Here is a 16,519-nt window from a genome sequence, read left to right as displayed (position 1 = left end):
CCCCCCCAGGACGAGGCTGAACCGTGGCTGTAAACAACATCAACAACAACAACAACAACACTGTACGACCACAAACACCAGGTCACCTAGCAACACCTCCACCCTGTCAGACATCAGGTCACCTAGCAACGCCTCCACCCTGTCAGACATCAGGTCACCTAGCAACACCTCCACCCTGTCAGACACCAGGTCACCTAGCAACACCTCCACCCTGTCAGACATCAGGTCACCTAGCAACACCTCCACTCTGTCAGACATCAGGTCACCTAGCAACACCTCCACCCTGTCAGTCAGGTCAGGGAGGAGAAGCACCCACAGGTCAGACAGGTCAGGGAGGAGAGGCACCCACAGGTCAGGTGGAGGAGCTGACGGAGGAGGAGGAGAGATGTGTGGAATGGACAGGGGCGTTTTAGTCGTCGAATGGAAAAGGGAGGCTGGTGGAGGTAGAAAGCGGAGGACAGGCTCATGGAACAGAATGAGGACTGGTATCCACCAGCCTCCCTGGCTGGCTGGCTGGCTGCCTCAGGCATGGGGAGTGGATCAGCAGTCACTGAACAATGGCAAGAAGAGGTTGGTTCCCTCCTCCCTCTCTCCCCTCCCTCTCTCTCTCCCTCCCTCCACCCCAACACAACCATTCACACACATCCCACCCCTCATTTTGCTCTTTCTCTTTCTCTGCCTAAATTCTCCCTCCATCCCTACATCCCTAAATCCAGTACGTTTCTCTCTCTCTCTCCCTCTCTCTCTCTCTCTCTCTCCCTCTCTCTCTCTCTCTCTTTCCCTCTCCCTCTCCCTCTCCCTTTCTTTCTCTCTCTCTCTCTCTCTCTCTCTCTCTTTCTAGCCCTCAGGATGATGCGAGGGTGGGTGAGGATGCTGTGTGGTGAGGGGGGAGGGGGGGTGAGAGGGGGGGATGGGGGGGGGGGGCAACGGAAGGAAACCCCACCTCAGACTGCTCTCTCTCTCTCTCTCTCCGCTGAGGAGAAAGGAGAGATGGAGAGTGACCTTGGTGATGGTGAGTGATGTGACAGTCAACAGACACTGGAACAGACTTCACTGCACCTGTCTATGGAGGGCTCCATCTCTCTCTCTCTCTCTCTCTCTCTCTCCCCCCCCCCCCCCTCTCTCTCTCTCTCTCTCTCTCTCTCTCTCTCTCTCTCTCTCTCTCTCTCTGTCTCATGCACGCCCACACACACACACACATACATATGTGTGCAGACCCGCCCACGCGCGTGCGCACACACACACACACACACACACACACACACACACACACACACACACACACACACACACACACACACACACACACACACACACACACACTACTGTACCACAGCAATAAAGTGCCTTGTTTCACGCTCATAAAACAGGCTGGGCGAGCCAGACAGGTCTGAGACTGGAGGAGAGGAGTGGAGAGGAGAGGAGAGGAGAGGAGAGGAGAGGAGAGGAGAGGAGAGGAGAACCATCTTAAGAAACACATGGATCACAGCAGGGGAGGCTGCTGGAGGCAGAAATCAGAGGACGGGCTCAGTGTAATGCATGAAACGGAATAAGGAATGGTATCAAACATGCACCCGTCCTCCGATTTCTACCTCCACCAGCCTCCCCTGGACCACAGGGAGTCGTGGTTGTTGTGGAGATCTTTAAAAATGGATTGGCAAGAACAGGAAGGGGCAGATGGAGGAGTGTCACCTTGAGAGGAGGGAGGGAGGGGGGGAGGGAGGGAGGGAAGAGGGCAATGCCAAGTTGCTCTCGCCAGGCACAAGCTGATGCAATCGCCATTCACTGAGGAACCAAACCGAGTCCAAGCATGGACCTTAACACAGTACTGACATCTTACACTGTCAAGTTCCAAATGATTTTCTCAACAAAATGCTTTTTTATCAACCTAAACCCCCCCCCCCCTAACGCACAGACACACACACACACACGCACGCACGCACGCACACACACACACACACACACACACACACACACACACACACCTCAGAACACCTCAGAACACCTCAGATAACATGGTGAAGTAATACAGTGTCTGCTGTTTCCCTCAGCACTTCAACAAAGAAAAAAGAAGACAAAATATTGATTTGACTCTCAGAAGCAGCATGAAAGATCAATTTCCACGCTGGTGTCTGGAGAGAACTCTATGGAGGGCCTCAGTCACATTATCCCACAACAGTGGAGCCTCCCATGGATCAGTAGGGTTAGGGTTAGTCTGTCAGGGTTAGGGTCTGTCATGGTTAGGGACTAGGGTTAGTCTGTCAGGGTTAAGGTTAGTCTGTTAGGCTTAGCCTGTCAGGGTTAGGGTCTGCCAGGGTTAGGGTCTGTCAGGGTTAGGGTTAGAGTTAGTCTGTTAGGGTTAGGGTCTGTCATGGTTAGGGACTAGGATTAGTCTGTCAGGGTTAGGGTTAGTCTGTCAGGGTTAGGGTCTTTCAGGTAGCCTATTTGTACTTATGAGGCAACAGCGACACCTAGTGTAACCCTTCAATTATGTTGGTGAAGTCCTGAACAGAGGTGTTAGGTGTTAGGTTCTCCAACTCAACACAACAACTACAACATAACCCGACTAACGACCTGGTCAGAGCCTCCGTGGGAACAGCTCATCTGCAGAACCAGAAGGTGACGTTTTAACATCCAAACATTGCCGGGTTACAGACGAATAACCGTAGCAGCAAAATATATGCAGGCCACTGTGTGAGATAGGTTGTATATTGTATGTCATATAAAGATATTGTAATAATACCAATCAATCTAAATTAGACTCGAATTAGACTGGAGAAGGATACAGAATGTAACTTGTGTGTACTGGGTGAAGCCAGACTGCTGTAGTAGGAGCAGACCGTTCATCTGGTCAGGTCAGAACCACCTCAGGCTGTAGATTGGGTCGATGTCATGTGTTTGTAAATATGTTTTTTCGTTGTGTATGGATTTACTCTTGTTTTTGCCTTTGCTGTTTTTGTCCATATTGTCAGAATTTAATCATTTGGTTTTCTTCCGATTGTCACAGAACAGTCGACTATTGAAGGGAATATACACTGTACCTTCTTTGTAAGATGACAATTTATTTAGAAAAAAAAAGACATAAATAAACTCCTGTGTGGGTTTCTTGCATGTAGGAACCTTTCTAACGTAGGACACTAAAGCTGGTGCACACATTCCCTGTAGAACATGTTATTGTGTTGCACAGAAGTTAGGAAACTCGCTAGCCGACGGCGCTGCTCGCAGAGTGTCTCTTGTTCGAAAAACTTCCAGTTAATCATAACTTAAAAACATTAAACTTGATCAATCTAAGTTGACGGTCCAACTAGCAGCTCGGTCCAGGGATCCGCCTCGTCGACGGTTTGATCGTCCTGTCGGTTTGACTTCAGCAGCTGAACCTCCGTCGCACCACGAGCACATTTTCACAAAAGGTTTTGCAACAATAAATGACCCAGAATTATTAATTAATACATACTCATTACAAATACACACAACAAACGGATTCAAATACAGATATCACAAATCGTCAAAAACTAATAAAAGCGCAGCGTCGGTAATATAAAAGAAAACCGGGCGATGTTGTCTCTTTAATAAATGCGTGATTATTGATGCCTGTAATCTTCTCCTGAAGTGTAATGATGTTGATGTGTTTCAGGCCCAGAGGAGTCGCATGGCTGAGGAGGCTAACAGGGCTGCGGCCACTGCTGCGATAATGAAGGTGCATGAAGCTGCAATGGCTCTTATGGAGAAAGATCAAACGGAGGACCCGTCACAGAGCCTGGCATTGCCCCCTTTCAAAATGCCAGCAGAGCTCATGCCGAGACAAAATAAACGCTCCTCCAACATTGTTCTGATGCCACCTACAACAGGCGTTCCCGCTGGGAAGCATAACTGCGACGTTTGCGGTCAGAACTTCTTCTCTTTCCCTCAGCTGGTGAGACACAAACAGTTCCACGATGAAGACAGGCCTTATCCCTGTGGCATCTGTGGGAAGCGTTTCCTGAGCCGCAGCCACTTCACGGAGCACCAGCGCGTCCACACGGGCGCCCGGCCCTTTCCCTGCGAGCAGTGTGAGCGTTCCTTCACCACACACCACAACCTGAAGCGCCACCAGAACATCCACGCCAAAGAGGAGATGTACCGCTGCCGCAAATGTGGAATACTGTTCTGCCAGAAACACGAGTACCCTGCAGGCCTCCCCACGCAGGAGCCCATGATGGTCGGGCAGTCCCACCCGGACCCCAAGCCCACAGCCGTGGCCACCGCACTTCCAGATGCCATTTCACCTCCACAATCCATCATTCTCAAACTCCAGCAACACAAGATGAAGCAGAAGCTGAAGAAGAAGCAGAAGAATGTGCAGAACTATGCTCTGACTCAGTACAGCGCCTCCACGTCCATCTCCATGCTCTTCTCCTCCCCAAACCCGGCTTCTCCTAAGAAGAAGAACAAGAAGAAGAAGAAGAAGAAGGACAAGAAGAAGGAGGAGAAGAAAGAGAAGCGGTCCAAACGTGCGTTGTCGTTGGAGAACTCTCTCTCTGTGCCCCAGGAGGAGCTGTGGCCCACCAGACCGCGACCAAAACCAGCGAGACTTCAGAAAGTGGCTTATGACATTGAGGTTGTGATTTGATCTCACGTGTGTTGGCATAATTAGTATTCTTGGGGGGAAAAAAGATTGTTAATTATGAGTGATGATGTAGCATTTGATCCATCAGTGACCAGGATTGTGGAATGTTAGGATGTTATGATTGTGGAATGTTATGATTTTTTGTAGAACTATAATACAATTCTGCCTTTTGAGATCATGAATTTCTTTTGTGTTACTCTTGAATATATCTGTTGGTTCTGTGTGGCTAAACAGTTTTTTTTTGTTTTTTTATTCAGGTGAGGGCTTTTCACAAAGTGTGTCAGTGCATACAATTATTGATGATTTTTGTGCTCTGACACTAGGTGTTAGATTTTTATATTAATTTCCATATCTTAGCATAGCTTATCTGCTTATCTGCTTTTGTAGAGTTTTGTAGACCATAGTATTGTTTCTGTATATCAAGAATTGAGTCAATAACCAGATTCATTTGCTTCACCAATATGTAATGATATGTAATGATATGTAATGATATGTAATGCAAAGCAGGAATAATGGGCATCTGTGCCGTACAGACACTTGTAAATCATGTTAATGTCGTCTAGTGTCTAATTAGGATAACATCTGAAATATCAGTCAACTGCAGAATTCAGAATCTGTTCCGTAGTCCTCATTCACTCCCCCTCATGGGTTTGAAGTGTTTGCAGAGTAAACAGATGTTCCACCGATTCTCACACTTCACTAATGTGAGGAATTAAACAAACACACACTTGTGGGAGAAGGACAGAGAATCTGAATTGTGTGTCCTGGATGATGCCATGCTACGCTCTGATCAGGTCATGCAGACCTACCTCCGGCTGTAGGTTGGGTCAGTGTCGTGTGTTTGTAGATATGTGTGTTGTTATGGACTCTGTCTTGTTGTTGCTGTCCAGAGGCTTTTCTCATTTGTTAGGAACTCTCCTCCATCCTACACTCACATCTGACTGAAAACGCATCATGAGGAGAGGGGAGGCCAGGAGGGGAGGGGAGGGGAGGGGAGAGGCGGGGAGGCCAGGAGGGGAGAGGCGGGGAGGCCAGGAGGCGTGTTCCTAACAGATGAGAAAAGACTAGTATATATTCCCACCATTTAACTTCCTCTCCTGCTGACGGAACAGAAGACTACTGAAGTGATTGGATGCAAACATGCTTAAAAATCTGAACTAAATGAAAATATTGACTGACTTTTTGGGTGCTTTTGGGTGCTTTGATGCTATTGAATCTGAAATTATAATTCCTGACATAACCTGGACCCTCTTTTAATGTTAACTATTAAAATTGTCTAAAGAGAAACTTGTATTTTGTGTCATCAGGTAAATGATCTGATGGGGGTCTTGAGGCCATCTCTGTTAAGAGTTGTGATGGGTTAGGGTTGTGAAAGCTTTGACCGTTTTAAACATTAACTCACATCTGTAGTAGATCACATCAAATCAAATGTTAATGGCCATTTATACCAGATACAATGTAATTAAATGCTTTAGGGTAAGCAGCTCCTCAACAATCAAACAATATCAATATCAATGTGCAGCAATGTCAGAATATTAACAAAAGGAGGAAACAATAATAATAGTGGTCCTCTGTGACTCAGTTGGTAGAGCATGGCGCTGACAACACTTAGGTTGTAGGTTTGATTCCCGCTGGGACCATATATACTGAAATGTATGAACTCACTGCAATGTAAGTCGCTCTGGATAAAAGCGTCAGCTAAATGGCAGATATATTATATATAATAGTAAAACACGGTCAGTAGTGTGAATTGTCCCAGAGAGCCGCAGCAACACTCACCATGAGGAAGTGTGTGAGTGCATGTGCGTGTGAGATACTGCACGTTCAATTACCGCGATAATTACGGAGATAATATGTTTAATGACCGCAACCGCAGTTTGTTATTTATGGTCCATCTTTGGTCCATCTTGATCTTTGGCTGTGGTTAGAGTTCACATCGTCTGCGCTTCACCTGCGCAACTTGACGCCGCATCACCTCACCGAACAAGCCTCTGGGTGGGCGGAGCGGCGTCTTAGTGTATGTGTCTCATTGGCCCATTTTTGAAACGACATCAATGATTGGCTGATTTACAGAAACTAGGCTCCGGATTGGATGATTCCTGCGGCGAGCCGCGGTGACAGCGGCCGGACCCGCAGCCTCCGGAGCGAACATGTCTGAACCACAGAGAACCACGGCCAGCTAACCGCCGGAGACCACAACCGACCAGCACCGACACAACCACGGAACAGCCAGCTGGAGGGTCGAGTTGGGGGTAAGAGACGTTTCCCCTGAAAAGCGAAACCTTGTCTGGTGTGAAGGGATGAAGGCGGTGGGTGTCGGTGGCGGTGGGTGTCAGCGGCGGTGGGTGTCGGTGGCGGTGGGTGTCAGTGGCGGTGGGTGTCGGTGTCGGTGGGTGTCAGTGGCGGTGGGTGTCGGTGTCGGTGGGTGTCGGTGTCGGTGTGCAGCGGTAAACGGGTCAGAGAGCTGATGGAGGTTTATAAATCTGTTATTACCAAGGTCACCCAACCAGACACAGCAGCACACCGACCAGCTGGATGTGGCAAATAATACTAATCATGAGCTCAATTCACCAAAGACTCAGGTCGTCTGCACTGCGGAAGGGTTCTGCCAAACGACAGATTAAACGCTTTCATTTCTGAGGTTGCAAAACGCAATATGGCTTTAGTTTACCCCTAAATCAGCATGCATATTAACCTCGTGGAGGTTCTATCAAAGTAGCTTTTTACATCAACTCCTTCATCGATTAACGTTTTGTAATGTCGAGGCTTCTGCCTGTTCATATCTGCACGTTAGGTTGGAACCAGGTTATGAAGTGGGTTTAATAGAAATCAGCATCGTCGACCCCAGCTGATGTCCTTGCAGCGGTCCAGATGTGTTGGAGTAATGCATGATGGGGTTTGTAGTTTCTTTTGCCGGCAAAGGGGGGAAAGTGGTGGGCCGCTGCAGAAATGACTTTTTGTTGTTGTTGGGGAGCGTTGATGCTGACGTGTTTGATTGCCTTTTACAATATAGGTCTAGTTCCTACAATATAGGTCTAGTTCCTACAATATAGGTCTAGTTCCTACAATATAGGTCTAGTTCCTATAGTTGTTGTTGTCGTCCCCCAGGTCCCCTGCATGGTGCGATGGCGTCCTTTAGCCGACAGGACTTCTTCCAGGAGCTGGCGGAGGGCTGTCTGCTGCCGACGGCTCAGCAGGGCCTGGAGCAGGTCTGGCAGCTGCTGCTCATCTGCCTGCTCTGTCGACTCCTCTGGATGCTCGGTAAGATTCCAATAAACGTCTGTTAAATACGACCCAACTTTTTTATTTCTTATTTCAGGATGATGACACAAGCTAGCTAGCTCCACCTGTTCATGTTTTCTCCCCTGTGGCTTCCTCCCTGGCTAGGCCTGCCGTCCTACCTGAAGCACCTGAGCACGGTGGCGGGCGGGTTCTACACCCTCTACCTGTTCTTTGAGCTCCACATGGTGTGGGTGGTTCTGCTCAGCCTCCTCTGCTACCTCATCCTCTTCCTCTGCCGCCACTCCTCCAACCGAGGCACCTTCCTCTCCATCACCATCCTCATCTACCTGCTCATGGGGTAGGTGGGCCCAGAGCCAGAGAAACAGTCTTCTGGGCTCTGGGTCGGCCCTGTCTGACGACATGCAACACCGATCTGTAGAAGTTCTGTAAAGAGAACAGATGAAACCCAGCCGGAGTTCAAAGCCCATCTGTGCCCGGGGGCTGTGTTGTTTTGGAAAGGCTCCCAGTTTTAGTGTTTTGTGTGCAGTCGCGGTGGTCAGAATTGTTTCCCCCGATGTTATTTTCAGTTTATTCCCTGAAGTGAATTTAACGTGATACTGATCTGCCTACACTGCTGTTATCTTGTCCAACCAGAGAGCTGCACATGATGGATACGACCACCTGGCACAAAATGAGAGGTGGGTCACCTGCTAGGAGTGAGTGAGTAACCCTAACCCTAACCTTAACCCTAACCCTAACCCTAACCCTAACCTTAACCCTAACCCTAACCTTAACCCTAACCTTAACCCTAACCCTAACCCTAACCCTAACCTTAACCCTAACCCTAACCTTAACCCTAACCCTAACCTTAACCCTAACCTTAACCCTAACCCTAACCTTAACCCTAACCCTAACCTTAACCCTAACCCTGACCCTGACCCTGACCCTAACCCTAACCCTAACCCTAACCCTAACCTTTACCCTAACCCTAACCCTAACCTTAACCCTAACCCTAACCTTAACCCTAACCCTAACCCTAACCTTAACCCTAACCCTAACCTTAACCCTAACCCTAACCTTAACCGTAACCTTAACCCTAACCCTAACCCTGACCCTGACCCTGACCCTGACCCTAACCCTAACCCTAACCCTAACCCTTACCCTAACCTTTACCCTAACCCTTACCCTGACCCTGACCCTGACCCTGACCCTAACCCTTACCCTAACCCTAACCCTTACCCTAACCCTTACCCTAACCTTTACCCTAACCCTTACCCTGACCCTGACCCTGACCCTGACCCTAACCCTTACCCTAACCCTAACCCTAGCCCTTACCCTAACCCTAACCCTAGCCCTAACCCTAACCGTTACCCTAGCCCTAACCCTTACCCTAACCCTAACCCTTACCCTAACCCTAACCCTAGCCCTTACCCTAACCCTAACCCTAGCCCTAACCCTAACCGTTACCCTAACCCTAACCCTTACCCTAACCCTAACCCTAACCCTTACCCTAACCTTAACCCTGACTCTAACCTTAACCCTAACCCTGACCCTAACCCTTACCCTAACCCTAACCCTAACCCTAACCCTGTGGAGTCATTATGGACCATGTATCCATGACATCTTAGTTGAAGGTGCTGTGTTGTTGTTTAAATGCCTGCATGTTGAGAGTTGAAGGCCGGTGTGTTTCCAGGGTCTCAGATGGTGGTTGCCATGAAGGCCATCTCGCTGGCGTTCGACCTGGACCGCGGCGTGGTGGCGCGGGTGCCGTCTCCCGTGGAGTTCATGGGCTACATCTACTTCGTGGGCACGGTCATCTTCGGTCCCTGGATCAGCTTCAGCAGCTACAGAGAGGCAATCGACGGGCGCAGGCTGGTCAGTGTTCCTGGGGAGAGGGATGGAGCAATAATAATAATGATAGTAATAATAATAATAATGATAATAGTAATAATAATAATAACAATGACAATGATAAGAAGAAGAAGAAGAAAAATAACAATAATGATAACAATAATAATAATGATAATAATAATCATAATAATAATAATAATGGGGTTTATTTGTATAGCGCTGCCCTCACATACCCAAAGCAGTTCAGAGGTCAAGCAAACAAAAACATTGGTAAAAACATGGAACATGGACGGTGGGGGCAGCAGAGAGAGGGTGTGTGTGTTCTGACCCTCCCCCCTCCACAGAGCCTCTCCTGGGCCGGGAAGGCCGGCAGCTCCTGGGTGAAGAGCCAGCTGTGTCTGGTCGTCTCCAACTGCGTGGCTCCCTACCTCTTCCCCTACTTCATCCCCGTCTACGGGGACAGACTGCTGCGCACGTGAGTGGAGCTCCTCGCCTCGCCACCACAGGGGAGGCCGGGGGAGGTAGAAATCGGAGGACAGGCTCATTGTAATGCATGGAACGGAATGAGGAATGGTGCCATTGCATTACAATGAGCCTGTCCTCCGATTTCTACCTCCACCAGCCTCCCCTGCATCACTACTAGACTGTTTTACAGGAAAGCCTCCAAAAGAGAGCCTAAAGATTGATGGATTAAGAAGGAGCATCTTAATGTGTGTATTAAGGATCTGTGAGTCTGGTATTGCTGTAGTGTAATGCTAGTCATGTAGTTATTGTCTGGATGAAATATGCTGGTCTCAGTTCTAACAGTTGTGTCATATCTGTCCCCTGGGTTTACCAGCTGATCTCTTTCTCATCTCTCTTTCCTACGCTTTCATTGTCTTGCTTTGCATGGGCTCTGTCCCCAGCAAAAAGAAACTAAAGATCAGGTAATTATTCATCTGTTGTCATGACGATGAATACCCCCCCCCCCCTCCTGCCCCCCCCCCCCCCCCATCCTAATCATGGTTTGTTGTGCATGTCTTGTTCTCTCTCTACTTCCTGTTACACTGCATGTCCGTTTCCTGCTCACCAGTGTCTCCTGCACACCTGCCCCCCCGCCCCACCTCTGCCTCCCACTACCACGCCTACTTCCTGCTCACCTGTCTCTGCCCCGCCCACTCATCACGCCATGAGTTGTGCAGGTGTGTTGAAGCACAGTAACGGTGAGGTGACATTTCCCATCTGGATCACTTCCATCATGTGTTGAGATGTGATGAAGGAGACAAAATGGAGATTATTATTGCTCAAACGTTTCTCTTTCGATGTGCTGCTCCTCAGAGGCTCGATGGCCAGGTATGTTTGCCTCCTCACCCTCCTTCTACCTATGAGACCCATGTTCTTGTATTTGCACACATGATTTGAGGTATTCTTTGCAGTAGGTGTCTTTTAAAACCCCATTGATCTTTAGGTGGCTCCTCGCCTACGAGAACGCTGTCTCTTTCCACTTCAGCAACTACTTTGTGGGTTACCTGAGTGAGACCACCACCACTCTGGCCGGCGCCGGCTTCACCGAGGAGAAGGACAACCTCAAATGGTCAGTGATGTGAACGCAACCTTGTCACTAGACCTGCCATGAAAGACTGTTTGTTTACCAGCCTGGACCAGCCAGACAGCCTGACAGAAGCCTGTCCTCTCTCCTCCAGGGACGTCAGCGTAGCCAGGCCATTGAACGTGGCGTTTCCCAGGTCGATGGTGGAGGTGGTGACTTCCTGGAATCTGCCCATGTCACGCTGGCTGAACACCTGTAAGCTGCTTCTCCACTTTCAACTTTATTTTAATTTTAAAAGTTCATTTTCACAACACAACACACTTTACATGTGGATAAAACACGCACAACAGCTATGAGAGGAAGCATAGGAACACAGTAATAACATAGTAATAACAAAATAAAAAACTTAATATAAACCCTCTCCGTACACCTGGATGTGAAAACATTGTTGTTGTTGTTGTTTTCACAGTTGCCTTCATCATGACTTGTAAAGCAGTAAACATCCAAACTCAGTAGAACCCTTTAAACTGACCTAACCCTTTAAACTGACCTAACCCTAACCCTAACCCTTTAAACTGACCTAACCCTTTAAACTGACCTAACCCTAACCCTAACCCTTTAAACTTCACTTCAAACTTGAACTGCGATGCAAACTGTCTTCCTCTCTGATTCCACAGATGTTTTCAAGAGTGTTCTCAAACTGGGAACCTTCCCTGCCATCCTGGTGACCTACTCTGCCAGCGCCCTTCTCCATGTGAGTGGCTGGTTTAACAACACCAGTTCTGTGGTGGGATGAAGCACCAGGAGCAGTGGGTTATTATCTGGGTTATTATCTGGGTTATTTGATGGGTAGAGAGGTGAAGGATGCTGGTGTGCTGTTTTAAACCCATCACGTGTTGTAAGGAGGTCCTGTGAGAACGTGTGTGTGTTCTCAGTGTGGTTCTGTGTTGTAAGGAGGTCCTGTGAGAACGTGTGTGTGTTCTCAGTGTGGTTCTGTGTTGTAAGGAGGTCCTGTGAGAGCGTGTGTGTGTTCTCAGTGTGGTTCTGTGTTGTAAGGAGGTCCTGTAAGAACGTGTGTGTGTTCTCAGTGTGGTTCTGTGTTGTAAGGAGGTCCTGTGAGAACGTGTGTGTGTTCTCAGTGTGGTTCTGTGTTGTAAGGAGGTCCTGTGAGAGCGTGTGTGTGTTCTCAGTGTGGTTCTGTGTTGTAAGGAGGTCCTGTAAGAACGTGTGTGTGTTCTCAGTGTGGTTCTGTGTTGTAAGGAGGTCCTGTGAGAACGTGTGTGTGTTCTCAGTGTGGTTCTGTGTTGTAAGGAGGTCCTGTGAGAACGTGTGTGTGTTCTCAGTGTGGTTCTGTGTTGTAAGGAGGTCCTGTGAGAACGTGTGTGTGTTCTCAGTGTGGTTCTGTGTTGTAAGGAGGTCCTGTAAGAACGTGTGTGTGTTCTCAGTGTGGTTCTGTGTTGTAAGGAGGTCCTGTGAGAACGTGTGTGTGTTCTCAGTGTGGTTCTGTGTTGTAAGGAGGTCCTGTGAGAACGTGTGTGTGTTCTCAGTGTGGTTCTGTGTTGTAAGGAGGTCCTGTGAGAACGTGTGTGTGTTCTCAGTGTGGTTCTGTGTTGTAAGGAGGTCCTGTAAGAACGTGTGTGTGTTCTCAGTGTGGTTCTGTGTTGTTTGACCTCCAGGGCCTGAGCTTCCACCTGGGGGCCGTGCTGCTGTCTCTAGGGTTCATCACCTACGTTGAGCATGGTAGGAGTCCTCTGTGCTCTGAAGGCTTGACGTCCTCTGTGATGCTGATTGCATTAAGTTAGGATCTGTGTTTCTGTATTAGAGAGGACTGGCTGTATTAGTTACTGCAGAGCCTTTTATGGATGCTTGTCAGTTTTCTGTTATATAATCTGACTGTCTATAATCAATGAACAATCCACTGGAACAATCAATCACCAATCAGTGATCTTTTTAATTGTTATATTTGTTCCAGTTTTGCGGAAGAGGCTGGCAGCCATTTTCAATGCTTGCATCCTGTCAAAGCGATGTCAAGCAAACTGCAGCCACCAGAACAAAAAGGTACAAATATTAAACATGTTTGTTCTTTTAGCTTTCCCAAAAAAACACACACATTTATTTCGGGATGTATATGAAACTGTCATTATGGTACTTGAGTAAATATTTGTAAACTCCAATTATTGCTTGAGAAGTTGTTTCTGAAATGTGATGTTGTGGGAATGGACAGTGAGCAGCTGCTGTGTTTCCTGAGCAGGCAGCGTGGGTCTATGTGATTAACGTGGCGTTCAGCGGCCTGGCAGTGCTGCACCTGGCCTACCTGGGCGCCCTCTTCACCTCCAGCGTCGACTACCTGGACGAGGACCATGAGGTGACCACTTCACACACTTCACTAACAACCATGTCTGGATTGGTCCATCTGGCAATGACCATTTGGTTGTCACAGTACTTCCTAGTTAAATATGTCAAATCCATATCGGTATTCTCTCTCCCTCTCTCTCTCCCCCTCTCTCTCTCTCTCTCTCTCTCTCTCTCTCTCTCTCTCTCTCTCTCTCTCTCTCTCTCTCCCTCTCCCTCTCTCTCTCTCTCTCTCTCTCCAGAGTGACGTGGCCAATTACACCATTCAGAAGTGGTCAGAGCTCAGCTGGACCAGCCATTGGCTGACGTTTGGCTGCTGGGTGGTCTACCGCCTCATCCTGTGAGGGAGGGAGGGAGGGAGAGAGGGAGGGAGGGAGGGAGGGAGAGAGGGAGTGGAACAGACAGAGAGAGAGAGAGAAGGAAGCTAGAATGACCAGGCAGGCGTGATGTGAGGAGAGCCCCCCCTGCCTACAGTACTCCAGGAGAGCCCCCCCTGCCTACAGTACTCCAGGAGAGCCCCCCCTGCCTACAGTACTCCAGGAGAGCCCCCCCTGCCTACAGTACTCACCAACATGCTGTGCTCATGCTGTGCTCATGCTGTGCTCATGCTGTGCTCAGGACTGCTGAACGTAGAGACTGGGACATACGATAACCTGCTGGGGACAATTTTTGATACAACTTCTACATCCACCTCCTCCACCTCCTCCTCCTCCTCCTCCTGATCACATGCTGTTGTCTGAGCCCCCCCCCAGATGTCTCACTGCGATTCACAATCAGTACCCACCAGCATGGCAGTGATCTCACAGAACCAGTCACAGAGCCAGTCACAGAACCAGTCACAGAACCCGTCACAGAACCAGTCACAGAGCGGACCGGGGGAGACCCCCTCCAGAGCGGACCGGGGGAGACCCCCTCCAGAGCGGACCGGGGGAGACCCCCTCCAGTGGTCCTTCTCCTACAGTTTAACGACAGCGCTACTTCACTCTTACGGATGTCATACCCAGTTGGACAGGAAACACATCACAGTACATAAATAAGGCATATTGTATTATTATTATTATTATTATTATTGTTATTGTTGTTGTTGTTGTTGTTGTTATTATTACAGACTTTCCATTGTGATTTTCTTTGTGCAAAAACTACAACTTGCCATTCTTTCATTATTTGTAACTCTAGAAATAATGATGTTAGTTTCTGTCCTGTTCTCCTGCCACCCTGTCTGATCCTGTCTGTTGGTAGAGTTTGTCTCATTAGTAATAATAACTGTAACTTTGATATGTTCTACCATCATTGTACTGTAGTTCAGTCAAACATGCACACGCCTTTACTGGGTCAGGGTTCCAGTTATTACCATGACGATACCCAACGTTCCAATCAGGGGAGGCTGGTGGAGGTAGACATCAGAGGACAGGCTCATTGTAATGCATGGAATGGAATGAGGAATGGTTTGTGTTTGATACCGTCCTCCGATTCCTACCTCCACCAGCCTCCACTGGTCCCAATGGTCATGTAAGTGTTGGATACAATGCTCTGTTTTAATTAGTAGGACTGATTATATCAACATGAATTGAAACAGACTGCAGTTCAGGTACATCTGAAGAGGGTTTGTTCCAGTGTGTGTTTTGGTATCTTGTAACTGGGATGTCTCTCTGGTTAGGTTAACATACAGTACATCATCGGGTTGACTTGTCTTTCTTGTCACATGCACAAGTGCACAGCCTTACTGCACCTCCCACCCTCTCCTTTTTGAAAGTGAAATATTGACCTTTGACCCCAATGTGTTTATCCTGCCAAACTCTGATATGTAAATGTGAAGCTGCTGAGACGCCTGTGATGCTTTTATTAAAGTTTCTATCAAACCTGCCTCCTGTCTTTGGTGTCAACTGTTATCTTGTGAGAAAATGTATGAAGCAACTTCTGTATGAAAGAGTCATTTATTGGTTTGTTCATTTATTTACAAGGATGGTTTGGACCATTAGATCAAGATAAGGGGTGGAGGGGGGGGGGGGGGAGGGGTTAAGATTGGGAAAGACTGGATGGGTTATGGTTTAAATTTGGGAGGAAGCTCAAAGCGTTGGTGTGGTGTGTCTCCTTTCCAAGCATCATACAGACCAGAGCAGGGGGAGGGGGGGAGGGGGAGGGGAGAGGACAGGGAGGGTCACTGATGGATGGAGATCGGGGTCACAGACTGTGAGAGGAGAGCCAGTGAGTGTGGAGAGACAGGGGGATTGACTGCAGGTCCATGGGTAGGCGGGGGGCGTCAGGGGGGGGTCCCTAGCCTTGCCTGCCCCGGGGGGGTGTCGGAGGGGGGGGTCAGGGGGGGTCCCTAGCCTTGCCTGCCCCGGGGGGGTGTCGGAGGGGGGGGTCGGGGGGGGTCCCTAGCCTTGCCTGCCCCGGGGGGGTGTCGGAGGGGGGGGTCGGGGGGGGTCCCTAGCCTTGCCTGCCCCGGGTCCCCCCAGGCTTGCGACGGCAGGAACCCAGCAGTGTCTCCAGAGCCATCTTCACAAACGCCTGGAAGTTATTGCTTCTCTCCCTTCTGCTGTCCTGTGGGGGCAGGAAAAGAGACAGAGACTCTGACTGGAGGTACAGACAGACACTCTGACTGGAAGTACAGACAGAGACTCTGACTGGAGGTACAGACAGACACTCTGACTGGAAGTACAGACAGAGACTCTGACTGGAAGTACAGACAGACACTCTGACTGGAAGTACAGACACTCTGACTGGAAGTACAGACAGACACTCTGACTGGAAGTACAGACAGACACTCTGACTGGAGGAACAGACACTCTGACTGGAGGTACAGACAGACACTCTGACTGAAAGTACAGACAGACACTCTGACTGGAGGAACAGACACTCTGACTGAAAGTACAGACAGACACTCTGACTGGAGGAACAGACACTCTGACTGGAGGTACAGACAGACACTCTGACTGAAAGTACAGACAGACACTCTG

General features: G+C 48.8%; 3 protein-coding genes across 3 annotated transcripts in view; 2 read left to right on the top strand and 1 right to left on the bottom strand.

The window, feature by feature from the left end:
* Nucleotides 1–258, bottom strand: part of LOC310808102 (PDZ domain-containing protein 4-like) — a gene marked incomplete at both ends in the record, with an annotated part of 7,198 nt that extends 6,940 nt beyond the window's left edge. The window contains 1 exon segment of the mRNA XM_083674802.1: nt 62–258. Coding sequence (XP_083530928.1) covers nt 62–258 — 197 coding nt within the window.
* Nucleotides 259–3,204: 2,946 nt separating this feature from the next.
* LOC310808801 (uncharacterized protein) lies at nt 3,205–5,569 on the top strand. The gene is made up of 2 exons (XM_083675896.1): nt 3,205–3,410; nt 3,635–5,569. Exon 2 carries the CDS (start codon nt 3,650–3,652, stop codon nt 4,607–4,609), a length of 960 nt encoding a protein of 319 aa, XP_083532022.1. The 5' UTR covers nt 3,205–3,410; nt 3,635–3,649; the 3' UTR covers nt 4,610–5,569.
* Nucleotides 5,570–6,732: 1,163 nt separating this feature from the next.
* LOC310808120 (protein-serine O-palmitoleoyltransferase porcupine-like) lies at nt 6,733–13,903 on the top strand (the record flags this gene model as incomplete). Its single annotated transcript, XM_083674820.1, is given in 14 exon segments — nt 6,733–6,858; nt 7,715–7,867; nt 7,994–8,186; nt 8,483–8,526; nt 9,522–9,703; nt 10,024–10,151; nt 10,153–10,200; nt 11,127–11,252; nt 11,362–11,462; nt 11,885–11,961; nt 12,884–12,947; nt 13,180–13,265; nt 13,459–13,572; nt 13,802–13,903. Coding segments are annotated over 13 exon segments (1,401 nt in total). The 5' UTR covers nt 6,733–6,858; nt 7,715–7,731.
* Between the last annotated feature and the right edge of the window lie 2,616 nt (nt 13,904–16,519).

Source organism: Argentina silus (genome assembly GCF_951799395.1).
Source record: "Argentina silus genome assembly, chromosome: 8".
NCBI classification, from domain to species: domain Eukaryota; kingdom Metazoa; phylum Chordata; class Actinopteri; order Argentiniformes; family Argentinidae; genus Argentina; species Argentina silus.
This window is presented reverse-complemented; position numbering and strand designations above follow the sequence as displayed.

Excerpts from the sequence above, each read along its gene's own strand:
- LOC310808801 (XM_083675896.1), top strand. The coding sequence starts at position 3,650 with ATGGCTGAGGAGGCTAACAGGGCTGCGGCCACTGCTGCGATAATGAAG.